This window comes from Colius striatus, chromosome 1 (assembly GCF_028858725.1).
Source record: "Colius striatus isolate bColStr4 chromosome 1, bColStr4.1.hap1, whole genome shotgun sequence".
Classification (NCBI taxonomy): Eukaryota; Metazoa; Chordata; class Aves; order Coliiformes; family Coliidae; genus Colius; species Colius striatus.
The window spans coordinates 95324201-95351468 of NC_084759.1; the positions used below are offsets into that span (position 1 = coordinate 95324201).

The 27268-nt window shown below is 39.9% G+C and overlaps 2 protein-coding genes across 10 annotated transcripts in view; one reads left to right on the forward strand and one right to left on the reverse strand.

The window, feature by feature from the left end:
* The window catches only part of ITSN1 (intersectin 1), a 139587-nt gene extending 136563 nt beyond the window's left edge, over positions 1–3024 (reverse strand). For all 4 annotated transcript variants that reach the window (XM_062001429.1, XM_062001421.1, XM_062001413.1 and 1 more), the window contains exon 1: positions 2871–3024. The gene's annotated coding sequence lies outside the window, so the exon portion shown is untranslated. The remainder of the gene's footprint in view (positions 1–2870) is intronic.
* A 645-nt stretch (positions 3025–3669) lies between these two features.
* On the forward strand, positions 3670–27262 carry CRYZL1 (crystallin zeta like 1). Of its 6 annotated transcripts, XM_062001493.1 has the most exons (17): positions 3716–3793; positions 4372–4453; positions 4533–4640; positions 4816–4887; positions 7303–7380; positions 7916–7988; positions 8660–8704; positions 12458–12526; positions 14863–14996; positions 15780–15891; positions 19652–19675; positions 20835–20933; positions 21646–21767; positions 22164–22269; positions 23928–23973; positions 24631–24774; positions 26024–27262. In XM_062001493.1, exons 4-16 carry the CDS (start codon positions 4822–4824, stop codon positions 24728–24730), a joined length of 1074 nt encoding a protein of 357 aa, XP_061857477.1. In that variant the 5' UTR covers positions 3716–3793; positions 4372–4453; positions 4533–4640; positions 4816–4821; the 3' UTR covers positions 24731–24774; positions 26024–27262. The 6 variants fall into 6 exon arrangements, with proteins under 6 accessions (XP_061857469.1, XP_061857477.1, XP_061857452.1 ...); XM_062001485.1 differs by lacking the exon at positions 26024–27262 and having other exon boundaries at positions 3670–3723; positions 24631–25052; XM_062001468.1 differs by lacking the exon at positions 26024–27262 and having other exon boundaries at positions 24631–25052.
* The last annotated feature ends 6 nt before the right edge of the window (positions 27263–27268 follow it).

The window sequence follows — 27268 nt, forward strand, 5'->3', positions numbered from 1 at the left end:
GCTTGCACCAAATTTCTAATTGTCTACCACACCATCCAATTTCATGCTATGCAAGTAAAAACAAAACCAACTTACTGCATAGGGGGCATTTCAAGTTCAGCAGCTGTATTAAACACAACAGCAACAAGCACTCAAAGTTTCTAGCAGACAAGCAGAAGCAATTTTGGGGGTTTTTTAACAGTAAAAAAGAATTTAAAATCTGACCTCCTTGGTTCCATGCAGGTCCACCCCCACCTGAAATGTGTACTACAAGTAAATCTATCTGCTTGTAATTTATTCTACTCTAGAACTAAAGACAACATAAACAAATGTTCATAGTTAGTAACTCTCCATGATGTTCTCCCCATTCCTCAAGCTATTGCTTTCATTTCCCCTTTTTTTTTAATTTTTATTCCACTAACAGAACTCATATATTGCTATTTTCTCTCCTGTTATCCTACTAAAAACTAAAATTACCGTACAAAAAGAGACCAGAAAAGACTATCCAACATCAGCATTTAAAAATATTTAATTGCTAGATTCACATTCTTTCCTGAATCCAAATCTATCCTAATTGCATGATTAGAAGTATTAAGCAAAGGGCATGCAGACTTTCCACCAAAGGGCTAACTAACCACAGCAAAAGACAGAACAAGCATTGAAGGTGATTGGTTTATTTTGAGATATCAGTTCCTATTTTGCAGTATTTAAGTAGTTATTCCACTGCACCAGGACATAAGAGAAAACGATCAAGAAAACACAGCTACCCTTAAAAAAAAAAAATCTTATCTGGAAGGAAAGACAGTGGGATATTATAGAAGGAACACTAGAACTGAAAGAATTAAGTGTGGTTTGTGAAGCAGCAAGTGCAAAGTGCAGTCTGCTCGGCTCAAATGAAGTTCTAGTCTAATACACTGGAGAAACTGTTCAGAAACAGTTGATCTGTACGAAACATGACCCCTGTAAAGCTGCCAAAATCAGTGAGAGCATACAAGTGCTAATCACGCAAGCTAAAACGGCTCAAGCTGCTTTGACTTACATGCATGCCTACACATAGATGGCTTCATATCCCAAACTGTAAGTTAATAAAAATAATGCAACTGTTTTCTTTGCCTGTACTTATATATGCATGTACTTATATATGCAATCAGTACATCTCCTCATCATCCACGAGCAAGTACATCCCCCACTCCCATACTTGGAAATCTGAATACAGCTGACATGCAAGACTCCTCCTTCCATACCCCATCCCCTCAAGCAGGGCTTTGGAGATGTAATATAAGCATTTTAAAACAGAAAGACGAATTCAGTAATCATTACAGTATACTGTATATAAATATACAGGTATACAGGTCTTATTCATCGAGCAAAGTTACTGGTGACTAGAACAAAAAGGCAAAAGAAAGAAAAGTTGTCTAGGGCAATGTGGAATTACCCTGCACAGTCTAACACTCTCCAATGTCATCAGTACCTAAAACACAGTTCGGCTTTTTGACTTAGGAAAAAATACATGCATTTGGACATTGACTTCCAATATTTTGTTAAACAACGTAGCTATTACCTCAAATATATATTGCCATACAAGTCCTATACAAAAAGCTTACTTTAGGACTGGAGAGTGGGAAGAAGTAAAGGAAAACAGAGGCTTCTTGCCTTAATGAGTACCACACTATCACATCTGGAATGCTAGCTATTTTACTAACCAGGATTATTTACTAAACAATACTTTCTAATGATCTATTAAAGTGTTTTCCCTATCACTACATCCACGCCCCACAGAAAGGCAGAGTTCACAGAAAATATTGTTTACTAGGATCAAAGCCCACATTTCTTTCAAAATAAAGAAGCAGCCGAATCAGAACAAAAGATGTCCACATGAAACATTACCCACAAAGTTGTCTGCTAATCCGAGGCAAACAGAAACGATGGGATAAAAAGCCTGACCCACGTATCGGTTTCCTTTTCCTGATGCCCTGACGACAATCCCTCGTTCGGTCGGTCTCGTGCCCTTTTCAAGCCGCAAGGGATGGCATTCCTCCTTTCCCTTCGCACCAGGGCGGGCGGACCGTAGGCGCCGAAGGGGCAGGGAGCAAAGAGAACGGAGGAAGCAGGAGTAACCACTATTTATTAACGCGGCAAAGGGAAACTCGCTACTCGCAGTCGCACAACCCACCCCCTGCATTCCACATGCGAGATCCCCCGGAGGACACGGGTAGCCGGGACACAGCTCCCCCCGCAGCGATGGCTGTCTTGTGACGGCGAGGGCTGTGCTCTCACCGAGCCAGCGCACACGAACCGGGGCGCTCTCCCCTCGCCGCATTGCCCCGGCTTTGCTCTATCCACAAAAACCGTAGCTGCAAAAACGGCGCTCGCGAAACCCACTCCGGTGAGGTAGCGATAAAAAAAATAAAAGAATAACAGTAAGAACACACACACAGACACACAAAAAGGCCATCTCGAGGAAGGCAAGCGGCGGCTCCCGCCTCAGCGCGCAACAGCCGCCTCGCACACATAGCCCGCCGGGGCCGGACCCGCACGGCGGGGAACATCCCGCGGGCGCCCGCCTCACGGCTGTGCGCCCACTCCCGGGCCGCCCACACCGGCGATGACTACGGTTACTGAAGGAGATGAGGAGGCGCTGGGCGCCTCGCTTCGTGTCGGGCACCCGGCGCCTGTCAGCGGGCCCAGGCACCGAGACACGCCCGGCCGCCGGTGCCATGAGAAGGTGAGGGGCGACAGAGGCAGCGCGGGGCAGACGCGCCGCTGCCCCCCCGCGGGTGCTCGCAAGGCGCCGCTGGCCTGGGGTGAACCGTCGCCCCTCCCAGTGAGAGTGTCGTGTCGTCCCCCCCTCACCACCATCCCCATCCCTTCCCGCTGCCACTGATCAGTACCTCATATCTGCGCGGGCCGGGGGGCCCTACTCACACCCATGGCGACGGCGGGGGGGATGGAGGAGCCGCAGCGGCGTCCGCCACCGCCTCCGCCAGACGCACCATCCCCTCCCGCTGCCTCCTCAGCCACCGTCTGGCGGGCGGCGGGGGGAGGAGCCCTGGCTCACGCTCGCCCTCACAGCCTCCGTACTGACGCGCGGCCCCGGCCTCCCTCTCTCCCGCCCCCCGCGCGACGGGCAGGCGCCTGTCGCCAATTGGAGCCCGGGAACGCCGCGGAGACCCGGCCCCCTCCGGCCAATCCCAGCGCAGCCAGACCCGCTCTGGCGGCGAGGAGGTCACCGCACAAGGAGGGAGGGAGTTGGGGGTGGGGGTGTTTGGGCGCCCCCCTCACTTCCCGCGGGACGCGCCTGTGGGGGCAGTGCCTTTATTTTACATAAGGGGAGTTCAAGGCGGTGTCTTTTCTTTCCCTCACGCCCCCGCTTTCCTACACCTCGGTGGTGGCCCGGTTGCCAGCTCCTCTCTCAGGAGGTCAGGCAGGGCAGCCACTGGGCGCTGCGCGCCGGACACAGTATTGCACCGGGGGGGGGAGCGGTGGCGTGCGCGCGCGCAGCCTGCTGGGCTCCGTAGTCCCGCGCGCCGCTGGGGAAGCCACTGCGGGGGGAGGGCGAAGTGTCTGCTCCCGCCTTCTCCCTTGCAATGAACGACAGCTCTCCCCAGCCAGTCCCGCCTCCGCTTTCACGCCGAATGGCGGCCGCCGTGGCCAATCACGAGCTTTCGTGGGGCGTCTCTGGGCGTCGGGGCTGGAAGCGGGGTGTGGCGGCGGCGGCGCCCGCGCTTGTCGGAGGGCGCCGAGGTAGGGAGCGAGGCGGAAGTAGCGTTTTGTCATGGCAACCGCCGGTCGCGGCGCTTTCTGTGGGCTGCTGGTGCGTCCTCTCGGCTCTCGAGGGGTCTCTTCCTACTGGTGGTCCCGGGGCGAAGGAGGCTCGGTTGGGGTTGGAGTCGCTCACTTTGCCGTCGGCTCTGCGAGGGTTTCCTCCGCGCCTGGCCTTCGGCGGGCTCTGACTCGCTGCTGCGGCGCCCCAGGTGTCACGGCGCGAAGGCAGAGGCGCGTGTTCGTCCTTCTCCCTGCTCTCCGGTGTGGGAAAGCACCGGAGTGATAGCAGTGGCGTGGCCGGTGGCACTGCGGGAAGCGGGCGCAGCTTGGCAGCTGCCGTCGAGGAACGTGTGGGTGCTGGGAACGCAGGGCGCCGAGAACCAGGCGGTACCGCCGAGCTCGGGGCTCTCAGCGGAGCTGGTCGGGTCTGTGCCGGGCCCTTCTGCAAGACGAAGGTGCCTCAGGGAGGTCCCTTCAACCTTGGCCGACCGCTGAGGTGTTACTGCTTGCCTGCCAGAAGCAATATAATGGTCACATGGTTTTCTACCTCTCAGCTCTACTTTTCTTTCACTTGTAACTTGAAGAAACCTCTTTATTAACGGGTTTTTTTTTTTCCTTCTACAAAAGGCTCTTGTCTGTTGAGGACAACGTATGCCAAGTTGGGAGCAGATACCGACAACCCAAGTTGTGACTTCTAGTGAAGTCATACGTAAGATTTCTTATATTACTACACCACTTGTATTGTCCTTTGTGCTGCCTTTGAGCTAGTCAAATTGTTTGCCTTCCAGCTTGGGTGGAAAACAACCAATCTATTGCGTTGGAGTACCAATCAGTACATCCTATGTATCATTCACTGCCTTTTGCTATACACAGTCCCTCAAGTCAACAATACTGAGGTAAACCGTATCTTGCTTTATCCGTTTCAGAACTTAAGTGTTGGAAGGTCTCATAGGCCCAGAGTTGCTTGCAAACAATTGCTGTCTGCTTATAAAATAACATCCAGCTTTAGCTACATGTTTGCTGTGTAGATGCTGCATGTAGTACAGTTTGGTTGCTATGTCTTTTTTGCAGATCACTATGAAGGCCTTGTATTGTCAGCAGAATTCACCTGGAGAGGAAATTACATTTGTCTTCCAGGAAAAAGTGAGTTCCAATCATAATAGCACTATTAATCACTCAGTGGAAGAAGAGATTGTGGCTGAATGCCACAAGGGAATTGAAACACCTAATTCTTCTGTAGACTTAAAAAAGAACTGGTTTAATCCTTGCACATACAGGTGGATAAATGGAAGTAGAAGAGGTGTATTTTACTATTATCATGCACTACTTGGTCAGTGCTAGATTTCTCTCTGCAGTCGTTGTGTCCATATTTTAAAAGCAAGTTATGCAGGCATAACAAATAAACCCTTGCTTCATATGGATTCACATCTCCAGCTTGGATTTTCTGGTTATTGAAAAAGTAGAAACATAGCTTGAGAAATTTATCATGTTTGCAGTGTTCCTACTGTTATTTTCTTTGCTTTTAAGAGTCCTTTGCTCTTGAGGAGGATCAAGATAATGGTGTAGCCTTTTTCTCAGAGACAGAGACACAAAATTCTCCTGTGTCTAGCTATCTATTTTCTTGTAACTTAAAGGAAGAACAAGAAGACAACGATTTTTCTGACAAATTTAGTTGAAACTGATGTGCTAAGGAGTCTTTGACAGGTTGATGTAAAGATTAATTAGATAAGTACGTACATATTAGCTTGCGACATAAGGCTAAGGTAAGATCACTGAATGTTGTCTTCTTGTGATTGTTTTAGGAGTCATGCAGCTATAAGGTGAGATGGATGAGCTTACTTTTTCAGATGGAAACTAGTAATTTGTTACAAGTTTGTTCACATCACTGTAATGGCTCTAGGATTGCTAGCTCCAAGACAAAGGAGAATATGGAAATAAATAGTTGTGGGCAACAGGCAAGCCAGTTAGCTCTGGTACAGGCTTAGGTAAGCTAAAAAAGATCTTTAAACTGCACTTCTATGCGTAGACTTTGTCTACCTATTTAAATATCTTCAGACAGGAACTGATTCTGCAGGTTTCTGTGTAATGACGAGCACTATGGAATCCTCATGTTAAATATAATTAAATATTGAAAAAAAAGTGAAGAAAAAGTAAGCTAATTGGCTGAAGAGACCTTAGTAGAACAGAAGGTAGATAACAAAAAGTCACAAGCTTGGATGAAGAATGTCTATAACAAACCTTCCTTATATGGTGCTTGGTCAGTTTCTAATAATGACATATTTCAATTATGAAAGCAGCAACCAGTTAACAACACAAACATTTCATCATCCCTTTTTTCTTCTGGAGGCTTCTATTCTTTTATAAATTAACGCAATTTTATTGTATGCATTGTAGCAATGCTTGGGTTCATTGAGCTATGCAGACTGAAAGGATAGCTCCAAAAGACAGTATAACCTTAAATTTACATAAATTACCCTTAGAGTCTAACTTTAAAAAAAAAAAAAAAAGAAATGCAGTATTTCTATAGTCAAACAGTTTAATGGCTTTTCTGTTTAGTGTAAGAGACCCTACTTTGGTTTGTTAGAGGAGCAGGAGGTCAGTCTGACTGGCAAAATGCCTTGTGATTTTAAAGGAACAGCATGTGTTTTACTCAGCTGGGGTGAGAAAAAGTTCAGTGTTCCTTAGACAGAGATTACTGTTCATGTTGCTGGCCTATAAGAAAAGCAACAGCTGTTTGCTGGGAAGAGTTTAAAAAAAAAAATCAAGGAAAGCCAAAACACTTAAGAATATATCTCAACTTCAGAGTAGAAACCTGGTAAATATTTCACTTTTGCTAAGGTATTAACATGGAAATAGGTGATTTTGCCTCTGGTACCCAAGGTAGCTCTTCAACAGCTGTGTGGAGTCAGCAGTCCAGAGCTCAACTTGGCTGATTAAATACTTCAAAGTAGCAGTACTGAATTCCTTGAATTCAGTTCAGATATCTATCTCCAACTCAAAAGCTTAAATAGTAAGAGGAAACTCAATTAGTAGAACACTTTTGTATATGAGATAACCATCGTATATGGGACTTAACACCACTTGTTATCGGTTGGTTTTACATCATCTGGACTACTCGAATATTTACCTCAGTAAGTTTATCAGTACAGTGTGACTGACATTCTCTTAAAAATTATCCTAAAATTCTCCGTCACTCTTGCAATATAGTTTTAATATTCATGATCTGCTTCCTTCTATTTGTTAGACACTAGAGGAGTAATTACATAGTAAAAATTGTTGCAGGTAAGAGTGTGGTATTACTTACAGAATAGGAAGAAAAAATGGAAGAATAATGTCAGTGTCAGAGTGATCAATTTGTAATAAGAATATACATGTACTCAAAATGGTGTTATTAATTCATTGTTGTTACATTCCCTTTCCATTGAAAGAAATTTCTTGTTCTGACTACAAAACAATCTAAAACAAAGACTGTGGAAAAGTGCTTCTCAGAGCTTGAGAGGCTCCTACTAGCGCATTCATGTCAAATTGTATAATGTAAGGTCTGTAAACTTGTCCTAGGAAAACCTTCCTTCTGCAAGAGACCATGATGTGAAAGTACAAGTTAGAGCCTGTGCACTGAGCTGGATAGATACAAAGGTATTTGCTTTTTTTTTTTTTAATAAAAGCTAGAGGTGTTTACAGTTTCTGTTGAAGATCTAAGCCAGGACCTTAGCTGGTAATTGGCACAGTTCCATTTATGCCATCTGAGGATATGGCTTTACTGCTGAGAAAGATGGCACAGGATTGATGTGGTATTCTTGCATATCTCTCTAAATAAAAAGCACCTGCAAGTTGGTTCCTAATTTATGGAGAAAGATCAGTTGTCATTTGTAAGTTCTCTTGCAGTAAATCCTTTTTATTGTTCTTTGCATATGGACTTTAGGTCACAGTTTGGCTTGCCTGTTAATAATTCCAGTTTTATTCTTTTTATATGCTTCTAAATTTAAATACAGAAAATTAGTGCAAAGGTTTTAATATTAAATGAGGAGTGTGTATATGTACCTTTTTTCCCTAGATAACATTTTGGTAACAGCCCAACTTTCTTACTAAGCATATCAAACACTGTCAGATGATAATAAATATGCAAATTTCGAGCCTTAGTAAGAATGTTGTAACCATTATTTTCATTTAGCTGCTGTCAGAAATTAAACTAGAGAGGGAGCTTCTACCTGTTGGTCGAGAAATTTCTGGAGTTGTCTTGGAAGGTAAGTTAAAAGTAATTGTATTGTAAGGGTATGGAGCAAGAATTATGGTCTGGTAATCCAGAGCAAATAAGTACTGCTTATGTGGCACAGTTTTAATAGTAGAATCTATTTGCTTGCTCAATGAGGCTTTTATAAGGCAGTAATGGTACTGAAATGAAAGCAAAAAAAATGAGGAAATGATCTGTAATTCCTGCATATCTGTTCTGACTTTAAAAAAAAATAATTGCATGGCAGCTTTCTAAATAAAATCTAAATAAAACTCAAGATCTTAAGATGTTATAGTATGTACAGGTAATAATCTTAAGTTATTTGTAAAAACGACATCTTGGAATAGTGGAGACAAAATAACATTCAGGAATTTCAGTAGTGCTTTGTTGCCATATCCACCTTTGTGTAGTTTAAAGCCTGACTCTTTGAAACATGCTTACATGTGCATGCTTGCATGTAACTGTTGGTGGATGGAGTGCCAAAGTTTAGTGGATTGAATATTTGGGTTTGGTATGTGCATATTTAATAGATTTATTTATTTATTTATTACTAGCTAGGGGGGAATATATCTTGAGCTTTGTAAGCTAGTGGTAAACAATGCTTTCAAATGCATGTGCAATTTCAGCTGTAAGCATTCATTTTCATGCCTTTTTTCCCCCTCCTTCTCATATACTCTCTGTGAGTTGGAAGAAAAGTGACCTTTTTTCAGCCAGATGATGAAGTGGTGGGTAAGTTCATGCTTGTTTGCCTTACCAATTAACACCATTAGTAGTCTTTTTATAATGAGTGGCTGAGATTATTATATTATCACTGCTAAAGCTATAATTAGTTGTTATTTTCAAAGATTCAACTAGTGTCACATGAATAACCTCTTCTAAGTGAGAATTCTATTCTGAATTTGTCCTCCCGAGGAAGCGTTTTGTTATGAAAATTAGAATTTCGGGTCTGGAGCTAATGTAATCTGTCATAATTCTACTGCCTTCACTGAATCTATAGGGATACACACCTGGGTCCAATTAGCCATGTGAAGTGAGAATTCTTAAGGCCCCCATCTGACTTCATACACAATTATTTGTGTTTATAACACCACCTTGATGTAATTGGTATGTGTCTTTTGATTTCTGTAGATGGTACAAAGTTTAGGCTTATATTTCCTGCCTTCTTGAGGATGATATTCATCACTAGCAGTTAAAAGTACCTTTTTATCTCTTCTTCAAGCATACTGAAGACTGTTCAGTTTCTTCTAAGTCATGTCAATTCCTGCTTGAGTAAAGAAATCAAGAGTGGTCCAATCTTAAACATGCAAGTAGGCTTGCCAGTTTGACTGGATTCTGAGTTGCCAAAAGCAATGCACGTACTCAGGTGTTTTGCTAAATACAAGGCCACATTTTAAAAGAAACAGCGATTCAAGTTGCCCAGTTTCCAGAATCTTCATTTTTTTTTTACTGCATGTTCTTGAAAATAGACTTGTTTCCTCCCCTGACTTAACCACAGGGAGTCCATGTTTTATGACCCTGCTGTGATATTATTGTTGAATATTTTAAAATAGCATTTGTTTCAGTCAGCTTCTGGTGTAGCTGGAGGATTACAGTTTTCACTAAGTAGTTGGGAGGAAAAATGCTCTGGACATATATCAGTGGACCTGAGAGGTTGAACTGATATTCTAAGTGGCTGTGAGAGGGTTGAGTTTATCATGAACTAGGGCTCCATTTCATTCTTGTTAATTCAAATATGGAATAAGTAGTTTGAATCAGCTGAGCTACATCAGAGTAAAGTTGACATGAAGGGAAAGGAATCTTTACTTGGTTCATGAAAGAAACAGATCAGTCATCCTGAGGTTTCTGTTGTTTGTATTTTCTATTCTTGAGTGCTGAATGTTTGCCAAATGCAGGTACAGGAAAGATAGAATTATGTGTATAAAATAGGAAGATGAAGAAAACAGCATTAGATATTTTTTTTGCCCTAAAAGAAAGAAAACCTGCTTCTTTGAATACTGAAATCTCATAGCATTCCCTTTCAAACAACTACTCAAACTTATGCAACCAATATAGATGCCATGAATATGAAGAAAAAGGAGAGAAATATTTCTGTTTTGATAAATCTTTCCTACCAAGCACTCTGCCCAGTTACCATTGCTGTGAGTTTATACATAGTTAATGAATGAACAGATAGAAAATGATATTGCCAAATGATTTGGTTTACTGTGTGTTTAATAAGGTCAAACTGTCCCAACATATATCGTTGTCAGAACAGTATTTCTATTTGACTTTTACAAAAATAAACCTGTCCTTCTATGAAAGGGTATTGTCCTGGTATATAACTCCTTACTGAGTTTAATTATATGGTAACACAATCCATTATTTATGATTCTATTCTTTTTATCATCAGAGTAATATTGTGCTCAGTGGAAGTACTTGGTGTTTTACATCATGATTCCAAAAATCATACCCAGAATTACTTCTCACTTGTAAAGTTTTTCTGATCCTTCTTTAATCTTCCAGAGGAGATTGTCTATGTAATATATTCTCTTATACATAATCATTTGATTGGTTAAGAAAAATGCAGTAGTAAAGCCTCAGACCAACTGAAAGTCTGTTGTTTTGGGATTCGCTCTTGACTTCTTTTCAAAGTTACAGTTAGGTTTTTTTTTTTCTCTCAGAATCCTTTAGCAACCGATCATGCAATGTTAAGTGCAGAGAAAAATATTATCAGAGTTAAATTGGCCACAAATACTTGGAGACATGAACCAAACTATAAGTGCACCTGCTTAAATTTAATGTTGGTTAGCCAGTTTTCCTATGTCCTGTTATTGAATACCTAAATAATCAGTGCACAAAAGCCCTACACTGTTTGGAATACTTCTCACAACAAGTAAGGTGAAAAATCTAATGTTATACTTGTGTCAAATGTTTGATCTGTGGAGCTTAAGTAAAATAAAGTCTGTACTTCATGTTGGAGCTTCCATAAGTATTATGAGGTAAACTAAGGGGCACAGTTCTTTAAGATGTCGTATATCTTTCCCCTTAGTATAAGGGTCATGTTTTTGTGAATGGTTTTAGAGACCCTGAGATCAATGTGAGTTGACAGCAATGTATAAGACTCCTTGGAGGCTGTCTGGGGTGTTAAGAGGTAATGGGACTTTCCTGAACTCTTGTGTCTGTCAAGAAAAGAAATGGCTTCATGTATTATTCATTCTGTGTTTTGCTTTTTCTATAGTGAGTTGTTAGAATGCAAACTGGTTTAGGTGCCAAGGCTATTTTAGTTTACTAGAAGGACATTTTTCTTAATGTTTGAAAGATGTTATTGTATTAATCCTCAAAATCCAAATTATGCTTTAGGATCGAAGAGAGGTTTCTTAGGGACATTCTTTCTTACATATTTGTACTTTGTATGCTTAATTAAAGGATTAGAAGAGGAATTAAGTTTAAAAAGACAGAATTGATAGTGATGTAAGAAAGAGTGTTCTGTTCTGAGATGCCTGCCCTTCTTGCATTATTTCCTAATTGCACAATAACTGCTGTAGATAGCTGCTTTAGTCTTCTTCTATAGATAAACCTTTGAGAAATCTGCAGACGTATACAAGCACTGTAGGGTAACCATCTTGTAATGGGAATCGTGAAAGACTGAAAGTAGCAGCCAAATTTGCTGAGGCTTTTAAGCCAAAGCCTTTACTTTGATCTAAAAGGAGTATAAGGTTTGGATGGTAGTGGGAAGAAAATATTGTTTTACGGAGGACAGAGGGTACATACATTCACACTGATAGGATGCCAGAACCTACTACTGTTCATTAATCTCCTCCTTTGGCCAGTGGAGGGGAAAAAAAGCACTGTTATAACCAGGATGGATTTCTCTCTTTTTTTTCTCTTTTTTTTTTTTCTTCTGCTTGTTCTGTGTTTGCATTCTCTGTCTTGCATGGGTGGGGTTTTTTTTCCTTCAGTTCCTCATCTCTGTTCAGTTTTTTAAAACTTAAACTCACATATTCTTGCTTGCTTGTTCTTGCTCTGCTGCTTTCTACCCCTTTTTTGCTGCCTTTGCTAACAATACATGTGCAGGCATCAGGATGGAGGAGTAGAGGTGTCTACAGTGTGACTTGGTCTGTGCCCATCTGCAATATGAGAGCTTGATTATCTTCCTTGTTAGCCATGGCCCAGAGTAGAAACAGGAGTGCTCATCAGACTGAAATCAGTGTGAAATGAGTTCAGACATGACCTGACAAAAACTAAGCATGCCAGTCGCAAAAAAATCACTTAATAGTGTCCCCTTTCTTTCTCTCCCCAACCTCAAAATGCCTTTTGGAACAATCTGGTGTACTCTGCCCATAAAGATTGCAGACTCTTACTTTTCTAAATTTTCTTAACTTGTCATAAACCTGAGGGCAACTGAGCTCCAGACCAAGTGGGACCGACAATTTCATTAGGAGCATGTTTTGGTTTTAATGTATGGTTATTGGAAACTGAAGGTCTATTTTTTTTTTTCCTCAGGAATTTTGCCTCTGGATTGTGAAGAGTCTGGTCTTTGTGAAATTATTCTAGTTCATGAGCATTATTTGGGTATGTAGTTCCTATATTTTGCTAATATTTACATTTAATGGATCTTTGCTTTAGCTTTTCTAGTAGGGAGCTAATTAACTTGGACCTCTGGGCAAACTTGTGTATAGCAACATTGACACATTCTGTCTGCTCCCCCTCTTCATGGAAACTTTGAATTCTCTGTACTCTCAAAGGCTTTTTCTTTGCTGTTATCATTTAATGGGTTAATGTTTTATCTAAACCACACAAGCTGACTCCTTTTTTTTTCTCCCTTTCTAACTTCCCTCTTTGTTCCTTCATCATCCTTTTACTTTTCCTCACCTTATCTGTCACAAAATTAAATGAGGAGAAGCTTACTTTTTCCCTCACTTTGACTCAGTCCAGGAATGTCACTTGCAATGGGACTAACAGATTGGATAAAATTAGAAGACTAGAAGCCGGAAGAAGTATTTTTTGGGGAATGAGGATTGGGGAAAACTTAATATTGAAACATGCTTTTCAGTTATTGTGAGTTTGAAGTTTCCTCTTTTTGGGCATAGGGTGCTTTATTGTGTAGAATAATAAATTTGAGAATCTCTCTGCTTTTCCCAACAGTTTGTTGCATTACTTGGGGCAAGTTTCCCTTTCACAGAATCACAGAATCTTAAGTGTTGGAAGGGACCTGGAGAGGTCATCTAGTCCAACCCCTCTGCCAGAGCAGGACCACCTAGAGTAGGTCACACAGGAACTCATCCAGATGGGTTTTGAATGTCCTCAGAGAGGAAGACTCCACAATTCATCTGGGCAGCCTGTTCCAGTGCTCCCTCATCCTCACAGTGAAGAAATTCTTCCTGTGTTTCTTTGGAACCTCTTATGTTCCAGCTTATACCCATTGCCCCTTGTCCTATCATCGGACACCACTGAGAACAGCCTGGCTCCATCCTCCTGACACCCATCCTTTCCATATTTGAAAACATTAATGATATCACCCCTCAGCCTCCTCCAAGCTATGGAGCCCCAGCTCCCTCAACCTTTCGTAAGGGAGATGCTGCACTCCCTTAATTGTCTTGGTGGCCCTTTTGTTCAAAGTAGTTTGTATGTGTTTCTGTGACTGTCCATGAATTCAACCTGTGTAGTTATGAGGTGACTCTCTTAAATTGGTTTATAACAAAACCAAATCCCTACTTTTATTGTGTAAAATATCCTCTCTGTGTTTTCCCAAGCTAGGTATGATAAGTTTTTGCAAAATAAGTCATGGACTCATGGAGATGAAAAACTAAAGTTTATTCTTTCTAACATTTAAATGCAAATCAAACAAAATGAAATTTAGGTCTGCCCTGATTTATCATTATTTACAGTAACTGTAGGCAGAAAATATTTCTGACTTTGTATGACCTTGAGTAGCTTACTTTGTCCTAAGTAGTATGAATTGTCTCACAAAGTGATGATGCTGGTGATAATCCCTAGAATTCTTTTCCAGCACACTGATTAATGATCCCAGGTGATCCCACTACTTCTGTTGCTCTATAATTTCCCTGATTCAGGCTAAACTGTTCATTCATATGCTTAAAGAGACAGACCAAAATTTTCCAGTCTCTTCTTTCTAGTGTGTCTCAAGAGGATTGCACTTATTTAGCTCAGTTCTGTGCTAGACTCTAAGCTGGGATGGGATGATCTTCTAGCTTAGTATCAAGGTCTCACTGAATCATGTAAATTGCTTACATTAAAAATGATCTTAGAGCTGGTGATGTCCAGTTAACAGAGTCCTTCATTAACATTACCTCCTGAAGGCTTTTAAGAAAATTCTTGTTTCTGGTAGGTAGAGACAACAGAAAACAGAGAAGACAAATAATGTTATCTTGACCTTTATCTCTCTAAGTGTTATAATCTCCAGAAGCTGTTTATACCAATGGATTATGAAGTAGAAGATTCTAACCTATAAAGAGAATTAGGAACTTCCAGGTTGGAACTAGCATTGTAGGTTCTGTCAGAGTTATCTTTGTGAAACAGAGAAGAGAGCTCCTCATATCACTTATGGCAAGAGGCTATGTGTCTCTTTTCTTGTTGAAATACTATATTTGTATTTGAACTTGCTCCCAAGAATGCTGCAGAAGGACAGGTATTCCTCAAATAAGAATTGCCTTTTCCAGTTAGATTCCATGTAGCTGACCTAACGCTGCGATGAGCCACAACGTGGGAATATTGCCTTTGTGAAATAGATCATAATTACACTTGTAGGTGATTGGACTTGTATAGTTTTATTTCATGTTTTAGAAATTGATGAAGCCTACAAAATAATTCTCAGTGGAATGACAGAGATTTGCTGTTTATTTCCACCATGATTTTGTTTGTTTGTTTGTTTGTTTCCCCCAACTTAGTTCGTAAACCAGAAAAAGTTTGTTGGGTTGAAGCCGCCGGGACTGTTCGTGATGGTGTGCGAGCGTACACAGCTTTACACTACCTTTCCCAAGTCTCTCCTGGAAAAACTGTCCTTGTAATGGATGGAGCAAGTGTAGGTAACAACTGTGCCATAATAACAATTTCAGAACGGAAAGATTACCTCTGCCATAAATAACTGTCTTATCACCAGATGTATTTGATTTCTTAATATACTCAACTTATCAAGCCTTTCATTTTACTCCTGGCAGTGCCCTTAACTGAATGGATTTATCAGAAAGGCCCTCCCACATCATGTACTGAGCCAAGAATACAGTCCTTTACACGTTGTGAGTGTAGTGAAGAGAGGTGGTTCTTCTCCAGTGTTTTACTTTGACATAATTCTAACCTAACCCCTCGGGTGTAACTGCAGGACAGGGCCTTGATTTTTTTTTTTTATTCCTTTCCCACCACTGCTTTTTAACTTCTCTTCAATATAACTAATTTCATTTGCATTACTGCAATCTTTATTGCTAATGAAGATGTGGAGCTTGCCTCAGCCAAGATTCATTAATGTAAATGTGGCTGAGGTTTTTTCCTTGGTAGCATTTCCTTCAACAAGCAAGCAAGCATGCCCAAAGCTACAAGTTACAATTGCAGTCGTGGTACTCGTGTTACTTAAAAGTAGAATCTGAACTGTTTTGTTGAAGAAGAGAACTAGTAATTACTAAAAGTTTTTTTCAGAGCCTGCCAGTCAATGTTTGGGTATTCAAACTCGTGGTTCAGATGTGTTTTATTGAAGGAGTAAGTTAATCTTTAGATATTCTGCTGACTTCTCTTGAATGTCCTTTGCAATAGAATCTTTCTTAAATGGCATCAAATTGTTGCGGTAAATAATCTACCTTTTTTCTTCTTGCAGCCTTTTGGTACAATAGCTATTCAATTAGCACAACACAGAGGAGCTAAAGTAATCTCTACTGCATACAGTCTGGAAGATAAGCAGTACCTGGAGAGGCTTAGACCTCCCATGGGTGAGTTGTGTCCTTCAGTGCTACAGTTTACACTGAGCAGTGTCTCCACGTTTTATTTTTATCTCCTTTTTAGCCTAGAGGCTTGTTTCAGTAGCTGAAAACCGAAATATAACTCTGTAAATAGTCTAGTTAAATAGTTTTAAAATTTATTCTGTAGTCCATAGGTATTCTGGGCTAGATGCATTTAATGGCATTTACATTCCTCATTTAAACTGTAATGACTGTCTCAGTACTTCCCATTTCACACAGTAGTACTTGAGTGCTGGTTTTTGGCCTCACTACTCAAGAAGTCTTTCCATTTTATAAAGTAGTTGCTTGTGAATGAGGAAACAAAGCATTCCTAAATCACCAGTATCACAGTATGTAATCTAGGTATCTGAGCCAGAGTCAGATGTTATCATATACTTGACACAGTATTTGTCAGACTCAGGTTACTTCTAATAGTATTTTATCAAGCTGTGTTGCAGCAGAGTTTCAAGTACTGTCATAACTGTAGCTGGACATTCAAAGACTCTGTATTTTTCTATTTTCCAAATTAGCTTTAGATTAGACATAATGCTTGCATTCATCTATAACTTCTTCAGTTTCTTAATTAACAGTGCTATTTGGATCGTGGGAAAATACTCTAGGTAGAAACTACTGGTATCTTTCCTGATCAAACTTTTTCCTATTTTGATGCTGCAGAGTGGAGGAAAGTAGAATATTTCTTTATTCAGACAGTTTTAAAAATAAAGTATGGCATTGCAAAGCCCAGTTTGGCAGTTTATGAATGTTGCTGTACAGTGAACAAGAGGCTAAAACTAGCGTCTGGTATCTCCTGCTCAAAATGCAAAGACTGATGGAGTGTAATCACAAGGTTTATTTTTCAGTCTGTGATTTTTGTTGTCGTTCAAAGAAGTATGTGTAAGAGTAGATATATCTCTTGTAGGAATGCCTTTGGGGAGGAAATCCTTGTGTAGTCAATTATCACGTCTACGTATATTACAGTCTCATCAATCACAATATATGTGGGTTAAGATGAGATCTCATAAAAAGATAATGTCAAGCTTAACTGTCCCTGACCATGTTTCCTTTTTTTGCATGGTAATATTGGTAGCAATCTTGACTTTCCAAATGGAGAATTAGAGCAGTTTTCAAATCTCTTGTCCTTAGTGACTCACTAAAACCAGGCATCACTGATATGCAGGTGCAGAGTATTGTCCTTGTGTTCTCTCTGCTGGCTCAAGAATAGTAAGCTAGCAAAGGGAAGAAATAAGCTAGAGAGCTGCTCTTTAGACACAGAGAGAACAGAGTTCTTGTCAATTTTAATTCCTTTCTGGCTCCCAAGAACAGAACTGGCAGTGGAAGCACAGAGACAACACAGTGTGCATGTGCATTCTGGGGCTGCACGTTCACACACATCTGCAGTGTTCGGGAGTGATTCACTTCCAGCCTACCAAGTGAGCTCTTCCAGTAATGGCTTTGGAGTGCTGATAATGCAGCAGGAAGTGGAGTGCTATGCAGAGGTTATTGCACAAGAGGAGAGAGAAAGATTTTTTTAATTTTGTTTTTTTTGCTGTCTGATCTTAACAATCTTCAACAGGGAATTGCAACGTTTTCTGTAAGGAACATAATCATTTCTTCTAAGACCTGGCAGACTTGTTTCTCTGGGGTTTTATATTACATCTTTTTTTTTGTTTTTCAACTTCCCAAAAATGAATTTCAGAATTCTTTTGTTACTATAATAGTAGCCATTACAGATACCAGACCGTACAGTATTTTTGTGAATGCTGTTGATACGGAGAGGTTTGTTAGCCAGCTGTTACAGGATGAAAGACTAAATACAGAAGACCTAAAATTTCTCTTTGTAGTATTTCATGGGTATGTTTTGCTAATGATATGAGAACTTTATTAGCTGAGAAAAGACTTTGCAATTAATTTTATCATCATAGTCCTGTCAGCACGTGTAAATAGTACTTTTGGTTGCTTGGCATGTTTACTTTTGCTGGTGTTAAAGTTCCGTAAATGTTGACATGACATAAATGCTCCAAGTAACCCAAGCGTAGCTAGCTGTATCAAAGCTGGTTTCTAGTATCTCTGGGTGGAGACTTTTTCTGATTTGTGCTTGTTCAGTGGGTTTTTGTTTTATTTTTTAGCAAGAGTCTGTTGGTTGCTGATGAGCAGCAGGTTTTGTATAGCAGAACAAGCTGCTTCATAAAACGGCTGAAATGGCTATCTTTTGCAGTGAAATGGCCATTGCTTATACATTGCTCATGTAAGTGCTTGTTTTACATTAGGAGTTTAGTTCAGCAGTTTTTCAAATGTCTGTGGAATATATATATTAGGAGGGGGCAGGGAATGCAACTTTTACTTCAAATAAAGAGATATAACTTGGCATTGAAAAGAGAAACAGTTTGTGAAAGCAAAAAGTTTACACAGGTTTTGCATTTTAGGGGTTTTTTTGTTTAATTTTTAATAAATATTATTCCATTTCTTGAAGTAGAAGTTCCTGTTAATGTAAATTCATATTTAGACCAATGGGATGGCACTCTTTGAATGTCTTCAGTAATCATTGGAGTACAGATAATAATAGGATGAAGGAGTGGGTACAATAAATTTTGAATTTTAATGCTCATGTTTCAGAGTAGAGACAGAATATTAGGTATATAACATGAGTTTCTGTTAGAGAACAGAAGGAAAAAAAGCACATACATAAAAGTTTCTACTGTTTGCTAGGTTACTCCCTTCTTTTTTAATTTGATTTGTTGTTTGAGTTGTTTGTTTTTTTTCTGTAAAACAATTATTGAGCTTTCAGTGGTACGTTTCTGGTAAGACCTCATAGGTGATTCACAGCTGTCTTCAGCATCTTCAATAAAACAAGCAGCAGGTATTTCATGTGACAGTTTTTTAACTCTGTAGCTGAAGTTGCTGGAACAACTTGCAAGTTGTGAAAATATTGATATTTCTAATTCTCATCAATAGTAAAAGAAGGGAGGAACTGAAGCCTTTTTGCCAGTTAGGATAATGCTGTGTTAGAAGTCATGCCAGTCACAGAAGAAGAAACCGAACTAAGTTACAAATGTTTGGTGACAAAATTGGCATAAATGACAAAATATTGTAGCCAATTATATTATAATTTCAGCCATTTCCATGGTGGAGAGAAACTTGTTACAGCATTGTGCTAGGAAGGAAATTGAACAGAATTTTGATGAGTACTGTTGGAACTACTGTATTAAGTAATAAACAGGAAATTCCTGATAAACAGAAATTATAAAATAGTCAAGCTGTTATTAAAACTATTGCCTTTCTTTTTGATAGCCATGCTTTGAGTCTATTAAATCAGAATTGTTCTCAAACAGTGAAACTACTTGCAGACACTTTATGTTGGGTCAAATTACTATGTTAAGAAAAACCTTTTAACTTCTTGACTGAAGAAAGCAATAAGAAAAGGATATGATGTGGTTTTATTAGCACATGGGGAATGTGAATATCATTACAGAATCAATGTGACATCTTTATTAAATTATGACCGTGTGTGTTCTCTTTAGACACACAATTTTACTTTAGGGGAAAAAAAAATGAGTGATCGACCTAGGAAACCTAATGCATCTTATGATGGGGGAGAGGGAGGCAGAAAACAAAACAAAAACCCACAACACAAAAACCCACAACACAAAAACCCAAAGCATTAACTGAGTATTTGTTAATGTTCTTCTTAATAACCTATTTCTTACCATTTTTCTTTTCTCCTTCCTTCTCACCCCTTGTGACTAAATTCCAGAAGGTATACGGCAGCCTTTAGTGGGTAAGTACACGTTGCAAATTTGAATTTCATTCATTATGTTTTGGAAATGTGTCTCTGAATTTATTTGACATTATTTCAATTATCATTTTGCTGAGAAGTCTTTGGCCTGTTTGGTTTCTAATTGTTTGTTGTACCTTATAATTATGAAATAAAACTAAAAGCTGCTATTTCTCTGCCATAGTTATCCCCGATTCTGTGGTTTACCTTTATAACCATCTATAAACATGGTACCACAGATATATGAGAAGAAAATGTATTACTGGCTTTCAGCTCAGAAATATTTCAAGAGATGTAAATACTTGAATCCACATATTTATTTAATGACCCAGAGAGCTAGAGGTTAAAAACATCATGCAGAAAGTAATTTGTTATTAAGTTTATCCACACTGTGAGATAAGTAACAATGTTTCTAAGCATTATTTTAAAGAAAAGGTGGATATAATAAGATTAAAAGACTTATTGGAAATCGTAAGGAAAGTCATGTCAGTGCCTTGTAAGTGACTGAATGTATTGCTTTTTCATGTGCTTACTTCTGACTTGCACTGGAAGATGGGGCCCCATACCAGGAAGCATAAGGTTTTGTCTCCTTCCATGATGTGGAACCAAGAGGAGAGTTCTGTGAGGGACTGGCAGGAAGTGGTGGGTTTTACGTAGAGTAAGGGAAGAAAGCTAGGCTTGGAAAACTCTCCCAAAGCATTCCAGCTATGGAATGCTTTTTGACATTATTTGACATTATTATCTGACCAGATAAACTGAAAGTTGGGATTTGAAATAAGGTGCTTCCTTATTTTTTGGCTGCTCTTTTTTGCTTCAATAGCACAGCTAGTCAATCCAGAACTTGCTATTTTTGAAGGTGCTTTTGGAAAAGAAGGATAGCAAGTAATTAACTTACAGAAGGATTTCTAATTCTCAGAGAGGCATTCTTTATCCTTTTTGGCCTAAACAGACTTGTGAGTTTTACTTTTGTGTTTAAGCTAATGCATACTTCTTGGTGTTGATCTTGCACTAAATTGAAGAATGTATAAAACCCTAATGGCTTGGGGTTTTGTCTTAGCTGCAAACTCGCTTGTAATACTTTCAGAAACTAGAAACTTCCTGTTCTGTTCTGAATCTCGACTCTACATTGTTGTAGTTGACCAAATGTACTGCTTTTTTCTAGCTCGAGTGATAGATGTGTCAAATGGAAAGATAGATGTAGCAGAAAGCTGCCTGGAAGAAACAGGTGGCCTGGGAGTGGATATTGTTCTAGATGCTGGAGGTATGTAACTGATGAAGATCTGGTCTTTAGAGCACCATTAGTGTTGTTTAAGTTATTGTATTGTTATTTACAAGTAATACAGGTGGAGGCTGCACTGTCTCAATTACATTTAGTTGCTTGTTCCTGTGCAATTTTATGTGTGAATCTTCATTCAATAGATCTCCTTAAGCAAGATGTTTTTAAGGTTTCCTCATATCCCCCCCTAGTGGAAGATTCTAATGCTGTTAGTCATCGGCTCAATTTGTCTGAGATTTCCCTCTACTCAAAACTGAAAAGGAAAGAGTGTGTTTGAAGAGCAGAGCTGTGACAGCGTTGGCTATGCTACTGTATTTTAATACAAAAGTTATGCTACAACTCCCAGTACTGTCAACCTGCATCCCAAAACAATACTAATAGTTGAAAAATCTGAAGTTACTGGGTTTTTGCTGAAATAATTAAAGAACTCATTAGAGTTCCACTGAAATACAGATCTAATTTTCTAAATCTTCTGCTTTCTCAGATACTCTCATGTGGCTAACAGCATAATTTAACTGTAATTAGTGCTGTACCAGACAGCCGCCTTTCATTGTGTGTATTCATATGCATATATCACTACTTGTTTGTATCCGAAGACAGAGGACCGTAAAGAATCCCAAGATATGTGGTTTTCAGTAGAGATGGACAGAATTTTTGTCTGAGGTCGAATATTTGTTCTTCTCCTTCACCTCCCCAGTGAAATTATATAGTGCTGAAGATGAATCAACCTCAAAATCACAGTTGCTGCCTCATAAGCATGATATCATTACTCTTCTTGGTGTTGGAGGACACTGGATAACAACAGAAAAAAATCTTCAGGTAAAGATACTGAGTCAGTAAGTTAGTTTGTACCACGCTATATATAGGGATGCATCTGAGAGCTTCTGTCATGGTCAAATGGTTCCCCATTGTTTAATAGTCAGTGTGTTTATTTTCCTTCGGGACACTTTTGGGGCTGTCTTCTCTGAGGTAGCAGTAAGTTCTGTGACTAGCTGGGCTATTATAAAGGACCCATTTTGTTTGGCGCATGGTATGAAACTGATGAGAGAAAAATATCATTTAAAACTGTAAATATTACAAGTTTGCTAAGTTTTAAGAATGGGTAAGAGGTGGGGGTTTTTGTGTTTTTTTTTTTCTATATGAAATAACCCTTCAACCTTCATTTTTATATAAGAAAATGTAGCTAAGTAACATTTTTCTTTCAATTTCTTTAAGCTGGATCCTCCAGATAGCCACTCTTTGTTTCTTAAAGGAGCCACAGTCTCCTTTCTGAATGATGAGATATGGAACTTGTCCAATATACAGCAGGGGAAGTATCTCTATATCCTTTTGTTGGTCATTTTGAATACTGGCTATTAATGTGAGTGGATGGAAATGTAACTGAGAAACCAACTAATAGATTCTCTTCTACTCAGTCACGGAACCACAAGCTTGAAGGTCAGCATAGTTAAGCAGATAGTGGAACTAAAATATAACAGACACTCATCTCTGCATTTCTTTTAAATATATGTCTCTACCTGCTTCATTACAAGCAATGCTGAAATAGAAAACACATTCTGGAGAAAATGCAGCATTTTGGTTCAAGATTGGACCAATTCATTAAAGATGTTATTCTATATGTTTTTATATCATGCATATGACATTTTGGGGGAAAAAAAAAGTTGTTTTTTTTTACAGTGGATGCATCACCTGTAAATCTTAATGGAATCAGTTTAACTGTAGAAGCTAAATATTTTGGCTTCATAACCTTTTGGCTATTTGCGCACATAAGTTATTGAACAAAGATGTGGGTGTGGGGAGAGGAATGCCTCCTGAAGCAACTGGACTCTGCACTTTCTCCTAGCTTGACAGTTTTCAGTGAATCACTTGAAGCATTGGAAAGTTTGTCTGTTTATGGCTTTAAGGACCCTCCCCGTTCCTTACTGCACTGCAGATTATGAGATCTGCTGAATCACTTATGCAGTTTAGTAGAATGGCAGCGGCAGGTGAGGATTAAGTCATTGTAGTTGTGAGAGGACTAACTGCACAGCAAGGAAGTGTCCTCCCCTCCTCCACTAAACTGCAAAGTAGATTAGGCAAGGTCAGGCACACTAATGAAGTATTTATGGGATGCAGGTTATTATGAATCGGTTTATAGTTTGGTATTTTTATTGGATGCTTACTGAATAGTTACCCACATAAAAAGTAAGCTGATTAAACAGTATGATTTCTTCTGCTGACTCCTGGGATATCTTTAATAACAACAGCACGTTTTATCACAACAGGCTTTAAAGTTGAAAGGAAAAATCTGGTTTGGTGGAGTTGGGGTGGGATTTTTTTTTTGATCTGTATATCTTGTGAAATTCTTGAGCCTACGGCACTAATATCATCTGAAGAAATCACAAGGTGATCACTTTTTAAAAATGGCTTGGACTTCTAACCAGATTGCTCTTAAAATTAACATTATTTTTTTGAGTTTCAAATGAAGACTAAATACAGCCTCACCTGTTGTATTATCATATATGTTAATCATTAACTCAGAGAGCCCTTACAGCAGATGGACAGGGGTGCCCCAAGAACTTACAGACTCTGCTGTGTTCCCAACTTTGTTTTGATTTTTACCTCAGATGTCTGTGTGAATAGTAGGGATAGTTAACTGGTACCAAAGTCTGTCATCTTTATTCTGCACACAAAAATGAAATTGCCTGTCTGGTTGACTAATGTCGCACTAGTGCAGGCAGCATTTGTCAATCTTAACCCTTTTGCGTTACTTTCCAAAACTGTATTTTCCTTGTTTTATTTCTGCACACTATTTCAAGAAAGGAGATTTCTGATGTATAAACAGGTGTGTAAATCTGATCTAAAGATAGGAATCGGTTAATTTTCATTTTGCCTTGATCCTATTGGTTTTGTGTCAATGCAGGGGCCCTTGCCAGCAGATGTGGTAATAGAAAGATATATCTGTAGGTATGTTGTTACCTTGACAGTCCTCTTAGATACCTATCTTAGAAGATATCATGGAGAAATTATCCAGTAGTATTTTCAGGTGAGAGGTGGTTTTTGGATTTTTAAAATTCAGCATTAGAAGTAAAAAACTTTTACCAGCACTGTACTACAAATTCATATCGGGACTCTCGGGAAAAGATGCCTCACATAGTTTATACATAGAAGTTTATGTTCAGTTCCTGTTTGTAAGATAGCAGGAAATTTGGTAAACCCCACAATTATGCTACATGTCAAAATTTAACAGAGGCCATACGTTCTTTTCCTGGTAGAGGAAGAGCATCTGTCTGGCTGCTCAGCAGTGTCTGCTTGAGAAATGGCATTGGCTGCAAAAGACAATTGGTCTAATACTTCTCTGAGAGGAGTGACAGTTTTACTAGATCCAAATGCTCCCATAACATAGTGCGAATGGAGGATCTTTTCTCTTAATGCAGGATAGCTCTACTGCTGCTGAGCAATAACCTCACCACCACTTGGGTTTTTTCCCCTGTAAGGATACATTTTAATTAAAACTTCTGTTTCTTGTTTGCTTTAGAGTTCTTTCCTTCTTCTGTGAAGCCAAGCAAAGCTATAAAACTTTTATTTTGTTTAAGGAGTAAAGTTTACATAGTGAAAGTAAAGTCTATAGCAGTAGTCCTGCAGTATTTCTATTGACCTGAGCATGCTCACCAGACACTTCTGACACACTCTTCCATTTTAGGCCTCAGCTGGATGAACCGATCCCATTGTATGAAGCCAAAGTTTCTATGGAAATCGTTCAGAAGAATCAAGCAAGAAAAAGACAAGTCATTCAGTTCTGACACACAATTTCCCGATTTCTTAAGCCTGGGGAAGATAAAGAAACGTAATGTATTTGAGAAGTAAATAGTGTACATTTTCAAATAATTCTGTAACCAGAATTTAAAGATCTTTTGTACCTCAGCACTGTTGGTGTGTGACTTCAGGGAGCTGGGTTGTTTTTTTATCCACTTGAGCAGAATGTTCCCATCAGCAGCTTCGAAGAGGCAGTCTTGACATACAAATCTTGTGTGTCTTGCCCCAGTTACAAATGTGAGTAACATCTCCAGGCAAGTTCAGTTGCTGTTGGTTTTCAACCGTAAGAAATTAAAGGAAAAACAAAAATCTGGTGTTTTTTATCAGCTCCCCCTTCTCTGGCCCCTACCAGTAGTCACCTTTATATTTACCTTTCACATATTTACCTTTCACTGAGCACTCTGCAATACACTTAAATTCTTGAATCCACACTTTAAACCTTTATTTAATTGACAAGCAAAACCATCAGAGTTGGCAAGGATGCTAGAGGGGAAGGATATACTACTGACAGGAATTTTCACTCACAGCTGATTTTCTTCATTTTAGCAGCTGGACTGTAAATCTACAGCCCATAAGCTGATATGATCGTGTCATTCGGATATTTGTGGCACTTTGTGTATCTTGTACTGTAATGTTTTCTTTGATGTCTTTTCAGTAAGACTTTCCTAGGCTGTGCACTTACACTTCCCCTCTGTTAACCTCAGTCCTATGCCTAACAGAGCCAACATCTGTTCATTCAACATTCTCTGTTACCATGAACCATCTGCAAATGAGCAGTTGGGAACAAACTACTGCTTTTCTTTCTTCAAAGCATGTGGCTTCCTACTTGCTCTTTATTTGAGAGCAAAAATATTTTTTTCTGTTCAGCTGTGCTATTTGTTTTCGCTGTGTGGATGGCTCCAACAGTGGACACTGGTACTTTAGTGTAAGAAGTTCACAGATTCACAGAATGGTAGAGGTTGGAAGGGACCTTTAGAGATCATCTAGTCCAACCCCCTGTTAAAGCAGCTTCACCTCGATCAGGTAGCACAGAGACGTGTCCAGGCAGGTTTTGAAAATCTCCAGAAAAGGAGATTCCACACCCTCCCTGGGCAGCCTGTGCCAGGGCCCCTTCACAGGAAAGGTTTTATGTTTAAATGAATTTTGTTTGTGTTCCAGCTTCATCCCATTACCCCTTATCCTGTCACTGGATACAACTGAAAAAAGGGATGGCCCAGCCTCCTGACATCAACCATTTAGATATTTGTAAATAGATCTCCCCTCACTCTCCTCTTCTCTAGACTAAAGTCCCAGTTCCCGCAGCCTTTCCTCGTATGAAAGATGTTCCAGTGCCCTGATCATCTTGGTGGCCCTGCGCTGGACTCTCTCCAGAAGTTACCTGTCCCGCTAGAGCTCGGGAGCCCAGAACTGGACACAGTAGGCCAAGAGTCTTCTAGGAAGTCAGAACATTTGAGTGAAAACAGACTATCTGGAACCATGATTAGTCTCTCTTCTGTCTTCACCAGATTTGTAGTAGGTTCTTGGTAAATGCTGCATGGGAAGTGTATAAAAGCTTGAGCAAATCTTCTTTTACTACTAATGTGATGTAATGCAGCCTTGAAAATAAGTGATGCTTTTACGCATGTGTGTACACGCACATCTAAGGCATGGTGAGACCTGGTAGCTTGACATTTATTCTGAAGTTTTGTATCCAACTGGTTTTTTTTCCTGATGCCACTTATTTTAGCCTAAATGTTTGTACAATAAAGAAGATCAGAAGAAACAAGAGTTAAACAAAACTGTAGGAGAAGGATTTTTATAGTACAGTTTTTATTTTAATAGAACTTTTGTCAGTAGTTATGTGACATAAATAAATGCCTTTTGAATGCCCCGTACAATCGACTTAAGGCTAACTATTGCTGGATAGGTTTATAAAGCAAACGTCTCTTTGTACTTGGGGCGTTAAGCAGCCTACTGCTGTATTTAGCTGGCTGTCACCGCATTTTCTAATACTCTTTCTAATGCCTGTTCCTTCGTAGCTTTGACTAGGAAGTCGCATGTGCTTCACTACCTGTGTGCTGAACTGACAGCCCCACAAAGGCTGCCTGTGCTCTCCTAATAATGGCAGAGGCATGCCAGGAGTCGTGCCAGCTCAGGCTCTCACCCAGGCTTTGCTGAGGACATTTCTGCTCTGGTGAGCTCAAGCCTTACACAGCCCGATGGTGATGTGTGGGTGACACATAGGTTGCCTCTGATGGCAGCCGCAAACCAGGATTGCATCTGGCTTAGTTTTATAGTCCATCATTGTTTTATTTAATGGCCTTGAGAGGTGTATTTTGGAAATAACTGTGTAGCATGGGCTGGAAATCACTGCCAGTTTTTTGGTGGTGAGGGGATGGATGCCTGTCTGCAGTAGAGTCTGAAGTAAAATACTGCAGTGTGGGCCCTGGCCACTGCCATGAATCACAATGAGAACTAGCCTTCGAGCCCAAATAGGCACGGTGCTTGTTCAGTCTCGCTTTTCACTCAACTGGAACCATGTCCCA

Bases quoted from the DNA above. Each gene is read 5' to 3' on its own strand.
- CRYZL1 (XM_062001485.1), top strand. From the start codon at position 4,822: ATGAAGGCCTTGTATTGTCAGCAGAATTCACCTGGAGAGGAAATTACA. The intron at 7,381-7,915 runs GTATTTGCTTTT...ATTTTCATTTAG, and splicing joins TGAGCTGGATAGATACAAAG to CTGCTGTCAGAAATTAAACT. The intron at 12,527-14,862 runs GTATGTAGTTCC...CCCCCAACTTAG, and splicing joins AGTTCATGAGCATTATTTGG to TTCGTAAACCAGAAAAAGTT.